The 18,458-nt window shown below is 35.3% G+C and overlaps 3 protein-coding genes across 3 annotated transcripts; 2 read left to right on the top strand and 1 right to left on the bottom strand.

Moving 5' to 3' along the window:
• The first annotated feature begins 47 nt into the window (after positions 1-47).
• Positions 48-1,252, top strand: LOC131847197 (U6 snRNA-associated Sm-like protein LSm7). Its single transcript, XM_059196685.1, has 3 exons — positions 48-230; positions 314-497; positions 814-1,252. The coding sequence occupies exons 1-3, from the start codon at positions 198-200 to the stop codon at positions 951-953; spliced, it is 357 nt and encodes a 118-aa protein (XP_059052668.1). The 5' UTR covers positions 48-197; the 3' UTR covers positions 954-1,252.
• Positions 1,253-1,501: 249 nt separating this feature from the next.
• Positions 1,502-9,686, bottom strand: LOC131847110 (chitin deacetylase 1). Its single transcript, XM_059196577.1, has 9 exons — positions 9,670-9,686; positions 7,510-7,682; positions 6,957-7,093; positions 5,810-5,935; positions 5,162-5,370; positions 4,743-4,862; positions 4,364-4,521; positions 2,625-2,869; positions 1,502-2,262 (listed from the first exon to the last, which is right to left on the bottom strand). The coding sequence occupies exons 1-9, from the start codon at positions 9,684-9,686 to the stop codon at positions 1,984-1,986; spliced, it is 1,464 nt and encodes a 487-aa protein (XP_059052560.1). The 3' UTR covers positions 1,502-1,983.
• A 4,679-nt stretch (positions 9,687-14,365) lies between these two features.
• On the top strand, positions 14,366-18,409 carry LOC131847109 (uncharacterized). Its single transcript, XM_059196576.1, has one exon. It carries the CDS (start codon positions 14,366-14,368, stop codon positions 18,407-18,409), a length of 4,044 nt encoding a protein of 1,347 aa, XP_059052559.1.
• Positions 18,410-18,458: the final 49 nt, after the last annotated feature.

Raw genomic sequence — 18,458 nt, 5'->3', positions numbered from 1 at the left:
ACATTGTGTCCACGTTTGGCTGTCATTCTTGCTATCATTCTTTCTTTCAGTATACAGTGTATGTATTTATTTGTATTATAAATTGCTTGCATTTTTATAACCTCAAAAATTGCTTTTTGAAAGCCGATGTTTTGCAAATATTGTATACTTCAGTAAATTATTCTACATATTTAGATTCAAATTTTGGCGTGAGATAAATGGCGTCAAAAGAAGGAGGTGATAAAGGGAAGGTTAGTTATCCATTAAATGTTGACAAAATTAGTCAATAATATTTTGATGTTAGTCATTCCATTAAATGGTGTAATTTTTTTAGGGCGGTCAAGGTGCTGGGGATAATAAAGAGAAACGACGAAAGGAATCTATTCTTGATCTTAGTAAATATTTAGAGAAAAGCATTCGCGTTAAATTTGCCGGCGGTCGTGAAGCCGCTGGCATACTTAAAGGTTATGATCCCTTACTGAATCTTGTACTAGACAATACTACAGAGTTTTTGAGAGGTGAGTATTTACTGGGTATCTTCTCTTCTATATTTATTTAATCAGCTTATCTTGAATGCAATGTATATAATGTATATTCACTTTATTTTCCTATCTAAACCAGTTTTTGCGTCCAAGTATAAATTATGTTTTTTTCTGTACTTTATGATTATGATGCCTTGTTATTCTTCAAAAAAGTCTCCAAATTTTCTTAAAATAAAATATGGTAAGTATTACTTCAGATACCACATTAAAAAAGTAGGATGTCAGCTTTTCTAATTCCAGTCGTATAAAAAATCCTATTACATATTTTAGTTTATTTACTTATTTTTTTCAGACCCTGACGATCCATATAAGCTTTTGGATGATACAAGAGCATTAGGTCTTGTGGTCTGCCGTGGTACATCTGTAGTGTTAATATGTCCTATGGATGGTATGGAAGCAATACCAAATCCTTTCATCACTCAAGAAGGATAGGTCATAAAACTTTAACATTATGATTATGTAATTTCTAAGTTAATAATAAGTATATTTAAGGACAGTAACTAGTTTTTTATTCAGTAATTTCTGACAGTAGTAGAGTTTATTTAATAAGAAATTATTCAAAATAATATTCTTATTTAAATTTTAGATATATAGCCATAGCTTAGGTATTATGTAATTTATGAAATGCCTACTGTAAAATTTTTCTTAAAGTTTGAATAGGATGGATATCTTGGGATCTTTGGCTCAGCCTCAGATAATAGCATAGTTCCAGCAGAGACTATATATTTTACTATATGATTCTATTTTATACCATTCATTTTCCTAGCATTTTATAATAATGCCATTAGTATGACCATACTGAACAATTTATTAGGGTTCTAATTGATAATCATTATGGTTCTTAGTTGTGTTGTAATGCATATTTTTTATTCTATAATGAATTAAAAATTTGTAGTTACAAGGAAGCTACCAATTTTATGATAAGCTAACAATTTTTGTATGATAAGGCACTTTACAGACTGACACTGACACTACTTTATTTTAAAAATTTCACTTGCAATTCTATTTAAGATGGAGTATAATAAAATTTATAATGGTAGATGTGAGAGTAGCAATTTAATGACATCCAAGGTCAAGAAAAACTACAGAATATAGATAGCAGTCTTGTTACATTAGTAAAATATACAATCCATTGAATCCATGCTTAATAAATAGTACATTTTTAAATACACAAAATATATCAATATTGGAAATTGAAATACAACAAATTAATTCATTATATATGAATTTTATATTTTGGCTTAGAATTAATCATAAAAAAATATTTACATTGAAGCAATTCTGGTAAACAACAAATTTTTTTTTTTGTTTACTAAATAAATTATTGCACACTGCCGAATAGCTGAAATTATTGATTAAAATTCAATACTGATGATAATTTTGTTCTAATATTAAAATTAAATTTATTTATGGTAACTAACACACCTATAATCTAACACTAATCATGCTGCTATCTGATCATTTAATCAAAGCCAAATTCGTTTCTTAGCCAAGGATAACTTTTAGGACAGTCTGTACAAGTTATCATATATTTATCATGTTGTAATACTTTCGACGGTAATTTACATGTCCTTGGTTTATTACATGCTATTTCGCTATCTTCAAATTGTTTCTGTTTGCATTGCCATGGCTCAAACTTCTTCAGTTGGAGTACGGGAGTAGGTCGCTTTATCCAGTCAATGACTTCTTTGTACGTAACAAAATATACATCCGGTAATTTTAGCAGTTCGTCTAAAAATGCCTTTAAAAAAGATTTATCATTGTTAATAATTGAGCTACCTGTGAGTATATAATTGCATGTTTGTATATAATAATTTTAGAGCAAAGTTTTATTTAATTATAATTCTTATATAATATTAGCGGATCCAGACGTGCTTCTGTGCTGAAAAGCCGTGTAAGTTCCAACGGGTCCAATAGTATTTTCATACCATCCAGGGAACCATTGAAATTTCATAAAAATGTATGAAATTTTCGGTGTATATTTATTAGGACTGAGATTAAGTCTTAGGCGCAAGGTATTTATGTGAGAGATGGGTGGCCCCATCTAGAAATAATTTATATGACAAAGCATAATTTCCCAAAAAAATATTTATTTTTACATACCTTTAGAGCAAAGGTATAGTTATTATTCTTCAGCCACGTAGAACTAATATGTATACCAAAAGGCGCTCTGTTTTTCAAGTAATGTCTCTTGAAGTTGTTCACTAGAACATTGTAGACATCCTCTCTAGTTAGAGTCGATGGGCAGTATTCCAACGTGGCACAGATATGTCCATCATTCACCAGCGGGTTTATGGCCATTTCCCACAGACCGGCATAACTTCGCGTGGGACAGTATTGATTATTTCCTGTAATCAAATATAACATATAGACGTTTGATTAAGGCATTCACAATGACATATGTTAGGGATATTAGCCTAGCTTAGAAGAGCTTGTTCATTAAAACACACACACAGATAATGTAATCCTAGAACTTAAGTAATAAATTGTAATAATATGAACCAGACAGTTTCTTTAAAAAATCATAAACTAAAAACTTTCCGTTGATATGAACGCGAGGGTAATATTTCAATCATTAGGTAATAAAATTAATTAAAATTATGTAGTTAATAGTAGTAACTTTAAATATATTTGGCACCGAATTAATGACGCTAGAGTTGGCTTTTCAAATTATGAGATTGGGAACGCCAACCCCTCATAACGGGAAGAGGCTAGTATGATAAAGAAGAATAGTAGTAATTTAATACTAATAGTTGTGTTACATACATAAAATTAACTGTTCAAAAAGTTATTACATCTCTTACCCAAGCAATTTAATGATTCAAAATACGGTATTCTGCACTTAAGTGTATTGGCGCATTATATCACAACAATGGTGCATCATGTGCGTGCTACATTCTTGTGGCGCGATATCTACATTTATATATCACACTTCGTAGCATCTTACTTAATCGTTATCGCACGTTCTATTTATTACATACTAGTGGATAGTTTTGACTCCGCCATGTTGAATAGGAGACATTGAATTTAGTGGATTAATTCATACATAAAATAAAAATGTGTAAAAGACCTGAATGTCAGTTGTTTTAGATATAAACAAAAAAAGTAGAAAGACGTAGTTAAAAAATTTAATGAAATTTGACTTTACTTTTGAAATTTACTCGACCGAAGTTACATCGGGTACAAAGAAGTAATAAATTGATCATTCACACAGTGTCTCCTAGTCGCCAAACTATGAAAGCTTATACTACTTATATATTGATACTGTACACAACATGTAGGTATATAATACTAAGAAAAAACGGTCACACACTTAAACAAATATTTGAAGCATTTAGGAATAGAACCTACCTAAATATTGAACAGTGAATGGGCGTATTAAATTGCTAAGTTATCAACTCTAACTGAAGACCAACAGTATCATGCAACGGTGTTCACGTTAATTCCAGTAAAGTGCACCCTGTGGTATAATCTGGGATATAGTTTATCCGAGTCATAAATTTAATTCCGATCCGTCCAGTAGTTTTAGCATTAAAGAATAACAAATATCCAGCCATTCTTATGCTAGTCGTGACAGAATCCGAAACATGATCATTAGGAGCAAAACCCGAATTATTGATGTAGGATACGTATGCTAAGTACGACATATTTAAAGAATCAACACGACAGACAGTCAGGTCAGATTTTTTGATGACCGCTGGATGACTATGGCATCGACAAGCCATAAATCGTGGAGCGTGGAAACGGATAGGCATATCACCAACCCCATTCTGAAGACGAAGAAGAAGATCCATTCTATACATATAAACTTTCGTTTTTATAATATTAGTAAGATTTCCTACCTGTGCACTTATGTGGCATTTTGTAATCGAGTGTGTATGGCCAGTAGGGTGGGTCGGCTAGCGGTGCTACCACAGTGGCGTCGTATACGAATCCAAACTCCTGCATCATGAGGAACTGTCGGTTCCAGCCCACCGATAGATATGGCACTCGAAGACCTCTGTCACATAATATAAATTTTAATAAGTACGTCACACCGATTTCCTTAATGGTAATTAAATTTTAATAAGTAAGATTTAATTACCATTATGTAAATCGGTGTGTAAACGTAAAATACTGATACCCCTTTATTATACAGACTACATAGTTACCCACTTTGAAATATAAATACATAATATCTTTTTGTAATATATATTCAATAAAAAACAAATTGCAACCCACCTGAAATCTTCCATGCGAATTCTACCAAATCTATTAATTATATTCGCTTGGCCCACCATCTCGTCGAACCAGTCTTCTACCGTTGCGTTTTTGGACCACCATTCTTCAGGACCTCGATGTCTGGCATACACATAACTTTTTTTAGTATTTATATAATTTCTTTAACTTATAGGCCTATCATCTTATGATTCTCATCCTAATCATTATCTTACATTTAGTCAATAATAACTGTATGTACACCTAACCCATAGTTTAAAAAATGAGCACATCGATAATTTACCACGAATATATGCGATAATTTCAATTTATCATCTGTTGCGACTTCATTAGTTAGGAAATTTTACTAAAAATAGACACAATACAACATTACAATTAGGTACACTTACAAACTAATTAATAACCTTATTTCAATGCCTTACGTGATAGAATTGATTGCGATTTCGTGTCCATCGTTCCACAGTTTCTGCACATGTCTGTAGTTCGTGTACAGATGTGATACGAAGAAAGTAGCCTTAATAGGACAACCATTCGGGTTGCGTCTCTCATTTGTAAACAGCTGTTTCCCGTATGCCTCCCAGTTCTCATGGTTTACAGGGCCGTCAAAAGTCAACGTGATCATTTGAGGAGTCTGTTGTTGAATAACTTTTAGTTAAATACAGGATTAACTTAGTGTTAGTACCTAGATACCTACTTAAAAATAAATAATAGAATAGAATTAACTTTTATTGTGACTAACAATAAGTTTAATTTTAATAATTTCAAATAGTAGGTATTTCTGTATTTTCTTAGTCTACTACCCATTCGGAATCGAGAGTCAGCCGACAAAAACACGGGAAAATAGGCTATGCTATGCATTTTAAGCAACTTACCTAATTAGAGCACTATTGCTCTAATTAGGTAAGTTTGTGTTGGTCATGGCCTAAAGTAGTGAACCGATTTTAAAGAAATCCCGATCATATCAGTCGATCCTAAAACGAGCCATCGAAATATGTTTAGTTTTGACGAATATAACATAGACATTAGTTTAAAAATACAATTAGCATCGGTGATTAATATTGTTTTCTCACTTGACTTGGTACAAGATTTCCAGGCGTTTCAGTACCGTTCTTGGTACAAAAGCAATCTGGCAACTGACACATCTTCGTGTCACACGGTTCAGCTGCATTTGGATCATAGTGGACGTCACACCAACCCTGTCAAAGTAAATACTTATATCATAACATAATACTCAGTAGATTAGCGATTTAGAACACATCTTTTGTATTTATGAGTATCATTGTTTGTTTTGGTCTGGGTATAAAAATTATATGAAAAATCTAGATAAATTCACAGGATATACATGACATCTTAGTCCTGGCAACGGCAACGGTAAATGTCAGTAACGTACATAATTAATACTATATGATAATATTCTTAGAGTGTTCTTTCTTTTCTCTTTTTTGGTGCTGTAATTATATAGCATCCTAATCAACAACGAAGAAAGGTTAGCTAACCTTTCTTCGTTGTTGATTAGGATGCTAGTACCTACTTTAATATAAAGCCATATTATAATGGATAGCTATCCATTATAATAAGGTTTTATATTAAAGTAGGTACTTAAATATTACAACTTTTAAATTATAAGACCTACATAATGCTGCTGATGTTCGTAGAATATGACATCGTGTTTCTTTTTAGCATGTGGTGAAAGTTAATGGACACTAGATTAGTGATGTTGGTGTTAGAAAATGGAGAACTTTGAGAACGTTACATATAATATAAGAATAGCAAATCTCGACAGGTCAGTGAAACTTTTCACATTGTAAACAAATTTTGTTTATATAATATTATAGTTACTGTACGATCTCTCGAAATAAAGTTTAGGGCAAGAATTGCATTAAACTATATGTTGAAGGTTATTACATGGATTACTAATTAATAAACTAATTTTACATAATGTGTTTTTGTTTGTATTTGTATATGCCAAATATATTGTTCGGATTTTTACTATATTCTGCATTAGTAGGGAAAGTAAATAATTGAACCTATATATTACTTAGTTATTATTGGATTATGGTACCCATATATGATGAAATTAAGTTTAATCTTATTTCTATATCTAAATATGAGTGTATTGAGGCGCCTTCGTAGTTATTTCGCTTTTCAGTATTATTTGGAGCAAAGTGCCAAAGAACTCATGAAATGAATATTTCTTGACGTGTTTTCTTAGAATACCTCATCCGAAGCGTCGTCGCAGTCTATGGATCCATCACAGAAGTATTCCGCCGGCTGGCACCTACCATCGGCGCAACCAAGGTGCGTATCGTTCGCGCATCTCGCTCCGTCCAGTAGAGGTTTTGGTACACGTGTTTCTTAAAAGAGGATTAGTAATATTTGAAGTATGGTTCTCTTATTTGATAAAGCTTAAATTGACTACTGGACACAGGGCAAGTCCCATATTTCATGGTACATCTCATTTTGAGATAAGTCCCACTGAAACAGGCTGTGTTTACGAATATTTTTAATATAGATACCATAACTCATTTAAACACGTTTTTTTATAATATAAAAGAATATGTTGCGTGCAGTAATAACTATAATTTTAAGTCTAAATAAAACGTAATATAACAACAAAGACAATAAACTTTTTTTTACAGTTCTGCGATAAAATCCGCATTTATAAATTCATGATCCTTAACAACCTTTTTGTCAGTCAAAATGATAATTTTAGATTGAAAAAAAAGTTAGTAAGGGCATAAGGGTATTGAAGTTAGAAGATGGTGGTTACCGGTTGTAAGATCACAGTTATGCACATTATGTCGTTTGTCGCACAGTTGTCGATTGACATCGAAAAGTAAGTCTTGAGAACAATGGAACTCAAAAACATCGCCGTCCACGCAAAGATAATATTTTGCGCATTCATCGCTCGTCCATACCAGATCGTCGACGCGGTCCGGGTTTCTGAAATTAGGAATTTTTTATATCATTAATTTAGAGATTGTGAGACTTATGAAGGTAATTTGGTATAAAGTCATTTGTGAAGGTAAGCATCTCTGGCACACGTTTGTAGATATTTGCAAGGCAGCTTGTTTCCAAGATGTGTACTAATTTGTACATTGAGATAAGATTGTTATTTTACTGGGTCCACTGTGACCATGTATGTAAATGTAGAACTTGAAATAAATATAAGTAAAAATAAGTAACATTCCCTTCGTCGAGTAAATGGATTATATCTAACTATAATATATTTAATTCTAAGTTAAAAAGTAAGAACGTCTTATGCCCTATTGTCTCTGATCAACGCGACGGTTGAGTGGTAGATAATGCCATCACACATTAAGTCCGCCATAGATACATTTTTGTGTGCAAAAGAATAAATAATGTCCTAAATGGGTTCTCAAGATAAAAACTATTATAATGGCAACTTAATCTATAACGGGTTATATTCTAGACGACGTTAAGATACTAGATAGGAACTGTATTTACTCCTCCGCTGACAGTGTATCTGGAGGTATACACTTATTTAAAAAGTTTATATAGGTGTCTATAGTATGAGCACGTGAACAATAAAAGATCCGATTAAGAGCGAAAGTAAATTTATGGAAATTGTATGAACTGTGAAATATAAACAGCTGGTAGTGCTCAGTCAATCAAGGTTGCGGCGAAAGTCGCGAGGTCGTTGTCCGCAATGGCGGGACGCGGGAAATGGTTCCTATACGCTGCCGCGTCACGCAATGTGTGATCAAGTGTTGTATATTAACGGAAATCAACTTATTACAATTGAGGAATTACTTACTCGGATATAGTAGGAATCTACTTCCGTACCCTTACTGCAAGATTTTATAAACCCGAGATTAAAAATCAATAAAGAGCGTTTTGACCTAGAGGATTACTATCTGTGCTACCAATTAAGTGTTTTAAAATCCAAGAGAATAATACCAAAAAAAGTCTGGCTAATACCAAAAAACTTTGTATGATTATTTATAATCCTGACTGACAATTCTGTGAAGAAAACGTCGCGTCGATATCAAACCAAAATTTAAACTGATATTCTTATGAGAGACTCTGGTAGGATGAAGTATTCCCAGCGAAATGTATTATATATTTTTTTATGTAATTGTTATCGTTAACCAACTAATGGTCCACTTTATGGTAAGCATTAACCGTCGCCTATATTTACAACACTAGGGCTTTGTTATCATTGATATAATGTGACATCCCTGCTAGATTTCATTACATTCCAGAGACTAAGATGTAACGCAGTAATTTTACTAACTAATAAGTAATTGCATTACCTAATCACACTCTACAACCAAAATATAACTTGCTTGGTGGTTGAAATAGGCAATACTTATGCAGGCGACTTTTTACGATTGTCTACCTCTAGTAAAATCTGACAGTGGACAATCCTTAGAACTAGATCAACTAGGTTAACAATGGATTGTTACCATTGTTATCCCAGATCCAATTCTAGCGATTTACTTTATTTGTTAAAAATCCCTGTTGGAAATTAAAAAATGCGATGTGTCAATTATCAGTTTTCTAAATCTTTGACAGTGTTAGTGTGAGCAAATAAAAAACTTATAAATTAAGATACATTCTTCTTACCAAACCCAGAACAGAGATAGTGATGGTGTATAAAAAATGCTAAATATTAGCAAAAGATCCCATACTAGGGACATGATATGGGACGTTTTGCTATTATTTTTTATTTAAGATAATCGCTATTGAATTTTTATCTATACCGTAGATACTTCGTCTATATAACTTTAAAGTACCACGCACGCACAAATAAATGTCAGTATAATATATACATGAATCGAAGAGATTACTCCGTTAATGATCATGTTAAGTTTACGCACTTTATTTTCTTATGAGCAGTTACGTCTATAGTGGTTACGTGATCGTTACTTATGCCACATTGTAAAATCGGTTAAAATGTACCTACGTTATGGGCAGAGTCATTGTGTTTGTGTTCTATGGCAGATTTTTAAAGTACCTAATAGGTACAGAGTATGTATAAAGTGTAGATATCAGGGAAGAATTCAATGGGATACTAAAGCGTATAAATCCATCAGGTACTATAGTAAGCATTAAGTCTATTTTAACATTTTCGTTCATACTTAAACATGTCTATATTAGTATCTATATAATGGTATCTTATATATCATATTAGTAAGAGTGGGCATATATTCTGTTACTTAGTTTTAGTACTTAGTATTAGACACATAGATGATCCAAATCGCTTCGATATTAGCATAGTTATCGCGTTATACATTGACAAAATCTTTCTGAATTCAATATTCTCGAGGTTGTTTTTAGAGTTAAGCACATGAAGGAAAATAAAACAGTATAAATAAAAACCCTTCTGTTATAACTCTCTTCTGTTATAACAGCAATTATATTCGTTAAGTACATATATTATAATTAAACTTTTAATTTATTATATTAAAAGTTTAATTATAATATAATAATATGCCTACCTACTATATACTTGTATAATCTAAACATATTAAAAAAATAAGTACGCTGGATAAAAATATAGAGGTATCGATTGATATAAAAGAGTTCAACGCGTTCATTTCCAGTACCTACGTGTTTTATTTTTTTCATTAATTTTCTTACTTTGATTTTGTCTAGATTATTCATATAAAATCATATCATAGTTATTTCATTAGAATATAAATGTTTTATTTCTATGCATTACTACATTATTAATTGGACAAAACCGCATTCAGCAGCTCTCCAAAGTTTATGATGTAAAATAAATATCATATCTCCATTTTTTTTATTATTAAATAAAAAAACGGCATAAATTATTTCGTGCTTAGCATTCACTTTCAACTATACCATCAATTAGTGTTAACCATGCGAAGGTGGTTAAGAAGGTAAGTAGTTATTAGGTAAGAATTGTTACTCATTTGTTCAGTAAGGACCGCACTTTACTACTTAATGACAAACAATAATTGAACGTTGCGCCAATAGCCTTGAATAGAGTGAAATTTTAAGGGAAAGCTTTTAAATATTCTTTACTTTATTGAAATACAAAATAGTATTTTCTTTGCTTAATTAATAATGTTTAAATTATTAAGATAGAAGAAAAAGGTATCTATTATATTATTTAATCACCAATATCTTTTATATATTTCAATAATAAACAAAAACAATAAAAACACACAATTTAATTGAATTTTACCCCAACAAGTTAGTCAAAAGTGCACTACGAATAATAACGGTTAAGCTTAAAAATCATAGTAAACTTGTAATAATTGTTTTTGGATTCTATTACACTGACTGAGTCGTCATATAATAGTTTATCTAAAATACTACCATATACAGACAAAACACTTTCATTTTTAAATATTATTACTATAGAATACTAATTCAAGGGATTATAAGATCTGACTCTAGTGAACGTTGTAACTGACGGCGTATCTACTATGTCGATGATTTACTTTCATATTATTTAGTTATAAAGTAGCTATTAACGTAGAAATAAAAATACTTCGAAAGTTCATACATAAATGTATTAAGCAGTTGTTCCTATTAATAACTCTTTTAATTTTTGCATATTAAGGATACAAAATAAATCTTTTTAAACTTTCTCTATCGAAACCAATACGATATATTTTCGGGCAAAGTGTGCATTTCTGTGATATATTACTACTTTAACAATTTATTGGATAATCATCATCATGATCATCTCAACACGGAAGACGTCCACTCTTGGACAATATTAAAATTATATTTAAAATTCATTAAATATATATTAAAATTCATAGTTAAAAATTTATTATTTTTGTAGGTTTGCCAAAATAATCTCGATAACTGTTTGTTGTGAAATCCAATAACTACACGAGTTAAAAAAGATGTTCGATTAATAAGTATAAATGTGCGTAAGCTATTGTAATGCCAGTGCTTCTAATTTTACTAAAGCTGGTTTGAGATTAGTCTGTCTATTTATTTCAAATCTAGAGCGGGATTTGAATGTAGGCTATGTCAAGCGTCATCAACACCGTATAGTGGTTTCCTTCAGATATGTATGTAGATACATGTAGAGCTATTTACAGCTGTTATAAAAGTTTACCTATAAGCTTACTTTATACAGGAAGTATATTGTATAGGTACATATATACAGACCTGTAAAATCTTCCATTTATGTGACACTTCATATCCGTTAAGCTTCTTTTTGCCACATGTCTACTCTGCACTTCTGAAATATTGTTCTATTTGAAAATTACAGCTAACACACACATTGAAAACAATTAAATTATTGTTTTTTTTAAAATACTAAGTGACGCAAGATACATTGTAAGTAATTGAAATCCTCAATATTTTTTTACTTATTACCTCATATAGGTAATAAGTAATAATATTCCAATTTTACCTACCTAAAATTAATAAAAATATGACAAATGCGTTAGTAATTTGAAATCGTAAGTGTAGTAGAGCCATGTTGTGGCTCTGGTTTCTGTAGAGGAACTGAGTTATCAATAAACCGCTCATTCATCGTTGGACTTTCTTTTACTTCACTGTAGTGAATATGGTTATATGGAAAGTAAAGAAATTGGCAAGTAAGTATTGCCCTAACGATTATATAATATTTACAATGAAAAGTTCAGAACTAACTATTTATTCATAATATACAAGTACACGTGAGTTATTTACAAATACTGTCATAAAATGTTTTCAATAGTTTTGCAACTAATAAATAAGTAGGTATATGTAGTACCGAATAATAGGTGTAGTTGTGGAGGACAGAACTCAAAACACCTTACGTCACGATCCTGGTACCTCATTTATCCAAATTATTTTGTACCTGTGACTGGGCGCTACTCCACATCTTGCCGGTAGACAATTAATGTAATTGAAAAATGTCGATGTTGAATTTATTTAAGAAATTTAGTCAGAAAAAAATCATATAAATCATATACCTATTTTAGAGCGCCAAAAAGAAATTGCAGAACTGAACCTTTATTACTCGACTTTGTCCGTCTGCTCGTCCCGCTGCTTTTCCGTCTGTATGTTACATAGCTATATTTCAGAAACTAATTAGGTAATAATGGCTAATGCTATATAGATATGGAAGTAAACGTTTTAGTAAATATTGGCTCGTTATAATGAAAGTTAAGATTTAAACGATTAAAGAAATATCTGTTACATTCATCAAAACAATATACCTAAAGTAGTGAATTTTCGCAATATCAACGCTGTGTTTGGAGAGGAGACTGCACCGTGTGTTTTTGATTCAAACTATTTCGCAATGGAAACTTAGACTTGAAGAATGAACCACGTGAATTAATACATAGGTAAATAACGCTGAGTCGATGGAGATGGTGGAAGCCGATCCCAATAAACCAGAAATTAACGGCATGGTTTAATGTTAACTTATCTACAATATTGCATCAAATCAATAAGATAAAAAAAAAAAATAACGGCTGCCTCATGATTGGACTGACATGCAGAAAGAAATGCGTGTTGAAACTTTTGTTGCTTTGTTGAATCGGTCCAGAAATGAAGGCTTATTGGATCGAATTGTGACATATGACGAAAAGTGGATTCTTTACGATAACTATAACCAAAAAATGCAATGACTGACCCCAGGTCAAACGCCTCAAGTGCCCTAAAGTAAACCTTGCGAATTAAAAACCAATGATAACTGTTTGGTAGTCTTTTCATTATGTTATTCACTATAGCTTTCTCAAGTGTGTAAAACAATGCCAGCAGAAGTCGATAATATTGATATTCATCTATGAATACCTACTGTACTATTTTTTAGACCGCAAGTTTTTTTCGACATTTTACCTTTTTTTTTTATTTTGCTACTACCTATTAATATTATATTTTTATTGATATAGTTATTATGTATTCACGTCGAGATTTAACATCGTCGCGCCAATAATAATAATAATAATAATAATAATAATAATTTATTTATTTGCTTGCTACATGGTAGTTTCGGATCTTATTAACTAATAAAAGTACAAGACATGCAGCACCCCTTAGAGGTATGCAAATATTCAAATTAAATCATATTCAATTTAATATAAAATTATGTCATTACATTACGAATACCCACAAATATATTTAAATATCTATATTAATTAATTACTGTCAATATTTATAGTTATTAAGAAAAATTATATAATGTCATCTATTTTGCATGTAAAATAATCTTTCACTGAGTAAAAACACTTATTTATCAGCCATTTCATTAATTTGTCTTTGAACCATTTTAAACAAAGATTTGTAATTGTAGTTGGTAATTTATTATATATATTTATGCAACAGGTATAACTATTACTGTGATACAAACGTGTACACGACGGAATCAATTAGATATAATTAGTATAAGCAAAATTTGTAAGATCATTTTTGTTAATAAAAATAAATCACGCAACGTACAGTTGCAGTAGGGAAGGCCACCCGTCGGGCGTCTATATAAAGAGCGCGGCCGCGCAGCGGTCCGCATTCACCGGCGAGACAGCGACCCGATAGGTGCCTTCCTACCAAGTACAAGATAACAACCGAGCATTTTTATTTCGCCGCCCGACCATACGACCAGGGGATCCTAGTATATAGTCCTGTCATCATCATTGTGGTCCTTCGAGAAGCCGGATCCCTGCACCAGGAAGAAAATCAAGATGGTCGTGACGCGAAGCATGAATGAAGAAGGCACTAAAACGAAAAACTCGCATGAATCCACCGAAAACGAAACAAGCGCCGAATCCTCTATGCAGTCAAGTCAAGTGGAGGACTCACCGAATAGAGAAGACACCTCCCAGAAAACAGTGAAGGCGAGGTCACACCGTTCCACGGTCTCAAGGAAAAAACTGGAAGAATTGGAGATTAAAGAACGACTGGCCAAGTTAAAAATCAAACAGCTGCAAGCAGAGGCAGATATGGAGATAGCGCGATTACAACGTTTACGGGCAGAAAAAGACTCCGAGGAAGAATATTCTGAAGAAGAAAATGAAGACTCCACGTGGGTGGATGCGTGGTTTGATCAACAGCCACGCGAAAAAGAAGTTCCTATGCCACGGGAGGAGAAACAAGATGAGGCAGCCGCGGAGAGGAAATTCAAGCAACCGCAGCAAACCATCGACGTTTCGACATTAACGACAGCACTACTGCAAGCATCAAGAAGACGACCAAGGGAGCCGCCTGCATATATACAAGAGTTGCCTATGTTCAGGGGCCTCTCTTATGAATGGTTATCATTCAAGGCAAGCTACGAAGATACACAGCAATACTTCTCGAAGATAGAAAACGTAGCACGCCTGCGAAAATGTATAAAGGGACCAGCACTAGACGCCGTGAGCAGCCTACTCCTGAGTCAACATGAACCAAATGTCATCATAGAAGCACTGGAAAGAAGATTCGGAAGACCAGAAGCACTCATACTCATCGAGATGGATAGAATCAAGTCACTGAGCAAGATCACCGATAACCCACGGGATCTCTGCGTGTTCGCCGGCAAAATAGCGAACACAGTCGCTACGATTGAAGCACTGAAGAAAACACAATATCTACACAGCCCAGAAATGACACGTCTCATCATAGAGAAGCTCACACCTATAATAAAAAATAAATGGTACGACTACGCGCTGAAAAAGGAAGACATCCCGGAATTGAAGAAAATGTCTGTCTTCCTAAACGAAGAGGCAGACAAATGTGCAGCGTACGCCGCGCCGGAACGTCTCGTTGAGAGCGAGACGGCAACAAGGGAGAGAGCGAGACGGAAGATCGAACATTCATTTGCTACTAATATGAAGCAAAACAATGAAAATGTATGTCCGCTGTGCAAACGCAACCATCAGCTGCCTGACTGCGAGCAATTCAATAACATCGACGTTAATTCAAGATGGGAAACTGCAAAGAAGAATAACATATGCTACAAGTGCCTGAGAAGTAAACATCGACGCGCCGTCTGCAGAGCTCCATGGTGTGGCAAATCTGGATGCCACATGAAACACCATCACTTGTTGCATCATGACAGAAAAGAAGAGGACCAGCTTCAACAACCACCAGAAGAGCATGGGGTGGTAACTTCTACGATGGAAGGCAATGAAGAATGTCTCCGACGTCGCGCCTATCTGAAAATAGTACCTGTCATATTGCAAGGGCCGAAGAGCAAGATAGAAACATACGCTCTTCTCGACGAAGGCAGCACAGTGACACTCATCGATACATCGGTGGCTGACATCCTGGGTATTGATGGTCCGGCAAACACGATGTGGATACAGGGCGTCGGCGCCATGGTCAAGCATGAACACAGCAAGACAACCAGCGTGAAAATCAAGGGCAAACACTCTTCAACCATCTTCAAGCTAGATCAAGTCCGCACAGTGGATCGACTGGATATCACTACCCAGTCGGTCGTCGACAGCGACATAAAGGAGTGTGGTCACCTGAAAGAAATACAAGAAGAACTCGTCTACCACCGTGCCTCCCCCAAGTTATTAATAGGACAAGATAACTGGGATCTCATCGTGTCAAGAGAAGTACGGGCGGGACGTCGTGACCAACCGGTAGCATCCTACACGCTACTAGGTTGGGTTCTGCATGGTTGCAAGACGTCTCTCAGCAACCCGGTGACTTTCTGCGGGCACCTGGTGGAGAAGAAAGATGACGTCAACATAGAAGAAATGATGAAAAATTACTTCAAGCTGGAGTCACTATGCATCGAACCCAGAAAACCAAAAAATGATCCAGAGCAGCGAGCTTTGAAAATACTAGAACGAGAAAGTCGCCGTCTTCCGAATGGAAGATATGAAACTGGGCTACTCTGGCGAGAAGACAGCATGAAAATACCGAACAATTACACCGAAGCAAGAAAACGCCTGCATAACCTCGAAAAGAGATTAGACAGAGATGAAGACCTGAAAATTAAATACAACGAACGAATCAATAACCTACTCACGTCGGGGTATGCAGAGCACGCCAAGACACCGCCAGCTGAAGACAGAACATGGTACCTGCCACACTTCCCGGTTGCGAACCCAGCGAAGCCACACAAGCCGCCGCGACTGGTGCATGACGCCTCCGCTAAGACTGCAGGTCTCAGCCTAAACGACCTGCTGCTTTCTGGACCTGACCTGTTGCAATCACTGCCTGGGGTGGTGATGAGGTTCAGACAGTACGCCTACGGAGTCTCTGCAGATATCAAAGAGATGTTTATGCAAGTAAAAATTAAGAAAGAAGACCGCGACGCGCTCCGTTTCCTGTGGAGAGGTGACCGGCGGGAGGGCGACCCAGACGAGTACCGCATGACGTCATTAATATTCGGAGCGACGTCATCACCCTGCACCGCTCTGTATATAAAAAACCGCAACGCAGAAGACTACGCGCATATATATCCCGACGCCGCAATCGCTATACGAAGAAATCATTATATGGACGACTATCTACAAAGCTTCTCATCAATCTCAGAAGCCAGAAAAATAACAAGAGAAGTCGATTATATACATAAACAAACCGGCTTCGTACTCAGCGGATGGGCATCAAACAATCGCAATACTATCGACGAGTTTATAGCAAGCGAGCGAGACAACACTTCAGAGAGCGGGACAAATAGTACAGCGGTTCTGATTGGCGGGAGCGGTACTGAGCGAGCTCTCGGCTTGTTATGGGATATAAATGAAGACATAATTGGATTTCAAGTTAACAAAATAAAAACGCCGCAAGATATATTAGAAAACAAACGGATACCAACGAAAAGAGAAGCGCTCAGCATCATCATGGCACTCTTCGACCCCCTTGGCCTCATATCACCCATCACAACGCCAGCGAAAAGATTACTGCAGGATACATGGCGCTATAAAACAGGCTGGGACGAATCGCTACCAGAAGAACTGCAGCCAGCATGGAGTACTTGGTTGACATCATTGCGAACTGTACACAAGATACGCATACCACGATGCTATGATGTCACACCAGTGGTCACCCATCATCTGCATACCTTCGTGGATGCCAGTGAAGAGGCGTACGCCGCGGCAGTGTACTGGCTGTCACAAAGAGCCGACGGTACCACACATGTCACCTTGGCCGCCGCTAAAAGTCGCGTCGCACCGCTCAAGCCCGTCTCAATCCCGAGACTTGAACTTCAAGCTGCGTTAATGGGTGCGCGCCTCGCACATACCGTGGCGGAGGAGCACGACTACGAAATAGCGAGTAAAACATACTGGAGCGACTCTCGGACAGTCCTAGCATGGATAAGGTCAGAACCAAGGGCCTTTAAGACCTTTGTGGCTCACCGCCTGGCTGAAATAGAAGACACAACAAAAAAAAATGAATGGCGGTGGGTCCCTACACATGAAAATGTAGCTGATGATGCCACCCGAGGTATACCAAGCGAATTCGGACCACAGCACAGATGGTTCAACGGGCCATCATTTTTACATCAGCCAGAAAACGAGTGGCCGCGAGAAACAAGGACAGCGATATCAGTCACGGGCGAAGAGCGAGAGAGATGCCATGTGACCGTTACAAGTACGGCTCACGCACACTTACCTGACATCGACCGATTCTCGCGGTGGCTGCCGCTCATCAAATCGACTGCGCGCGTGCTACAATTTGTCGATCTCTGTCGACCTCAAAGAAATATTGTAGCCGCCACGAAGAAACGAACCAAGCAGAATGAAAAGGGCGATGTTGACTGGAAAAAAAGAATAATGAAAAAATCATAACAAGAAATGGAAGAACGAAAATAACGACGCCCAGCATCCCGGTGCCAGC

Source organism: Achroia grisella, unplaced genomic scaffold (genome assembly GCF_030625045.1).
Source record: "Achroia grisella isolate CSIRO2021 unplaced genomic scaffold, CSIRO_AGI_Agris_v1 utg516, whole genome shotgun sequence".
Taxonomy (NCBI): domain Eukaryota; kingdom Metazoa; phylum Arthropoda; class Insecta; order Lepidoptera; family Pyralidae; genus Achroia; species Achroia grisella.
Note: the sequence above shows the minus strand (reverse complement) of the source record. Positions and strands in the feature narration are given on the sequence as shown.

Excerpts from the sequence above, each read along its gene's own strand:
- LOC131847197 (XM_059196685.1), top strand. The coding sequence starts at position 198 with ATGGCGTCAAAAGAAGGAGGTGATAAAGGGAAG. Across the intron at positions 231-313 it reads AAGGAGGTGATAAAGGGAAG|GGCGGTCAAGGTGCTGGGGA; the intron begins GTTAGTTATCCA and ends TAATTTTTTTAG. Across the intron at positions 498-813 it reads TACTACAGAGTTTTTGAGAG|ACCCTGACGATCCATATAAG; the intron begins GTGAGTATTTAC and ends TATTTTTTTCAG.
- LOC131847110 (XM_059196577.1), bottom strand. Across the intron at positions 5,371-5,809 it reads GAAATCTTGTACCAAGTCAA|ACTCCTCAAATGATCACGTT; the intron begins GTGAGAAAACAA and ends ATTCAACAACAG. Across the intron at positions 2,870-4,363 it reads AATGCCACATAAGTGCACAG|GAAATAATCAATACTGTCCC; the intron begins GTAGGAAATCTT and ends ATTTGATTACAG.
- LOC131847109 (XM_059196576.1), top strand. The coding sequence starts at position 14,366 with ATGGTCGTGACGCGAAGCATGAATGAAGAAGGCACTAAAACGAAAAAC.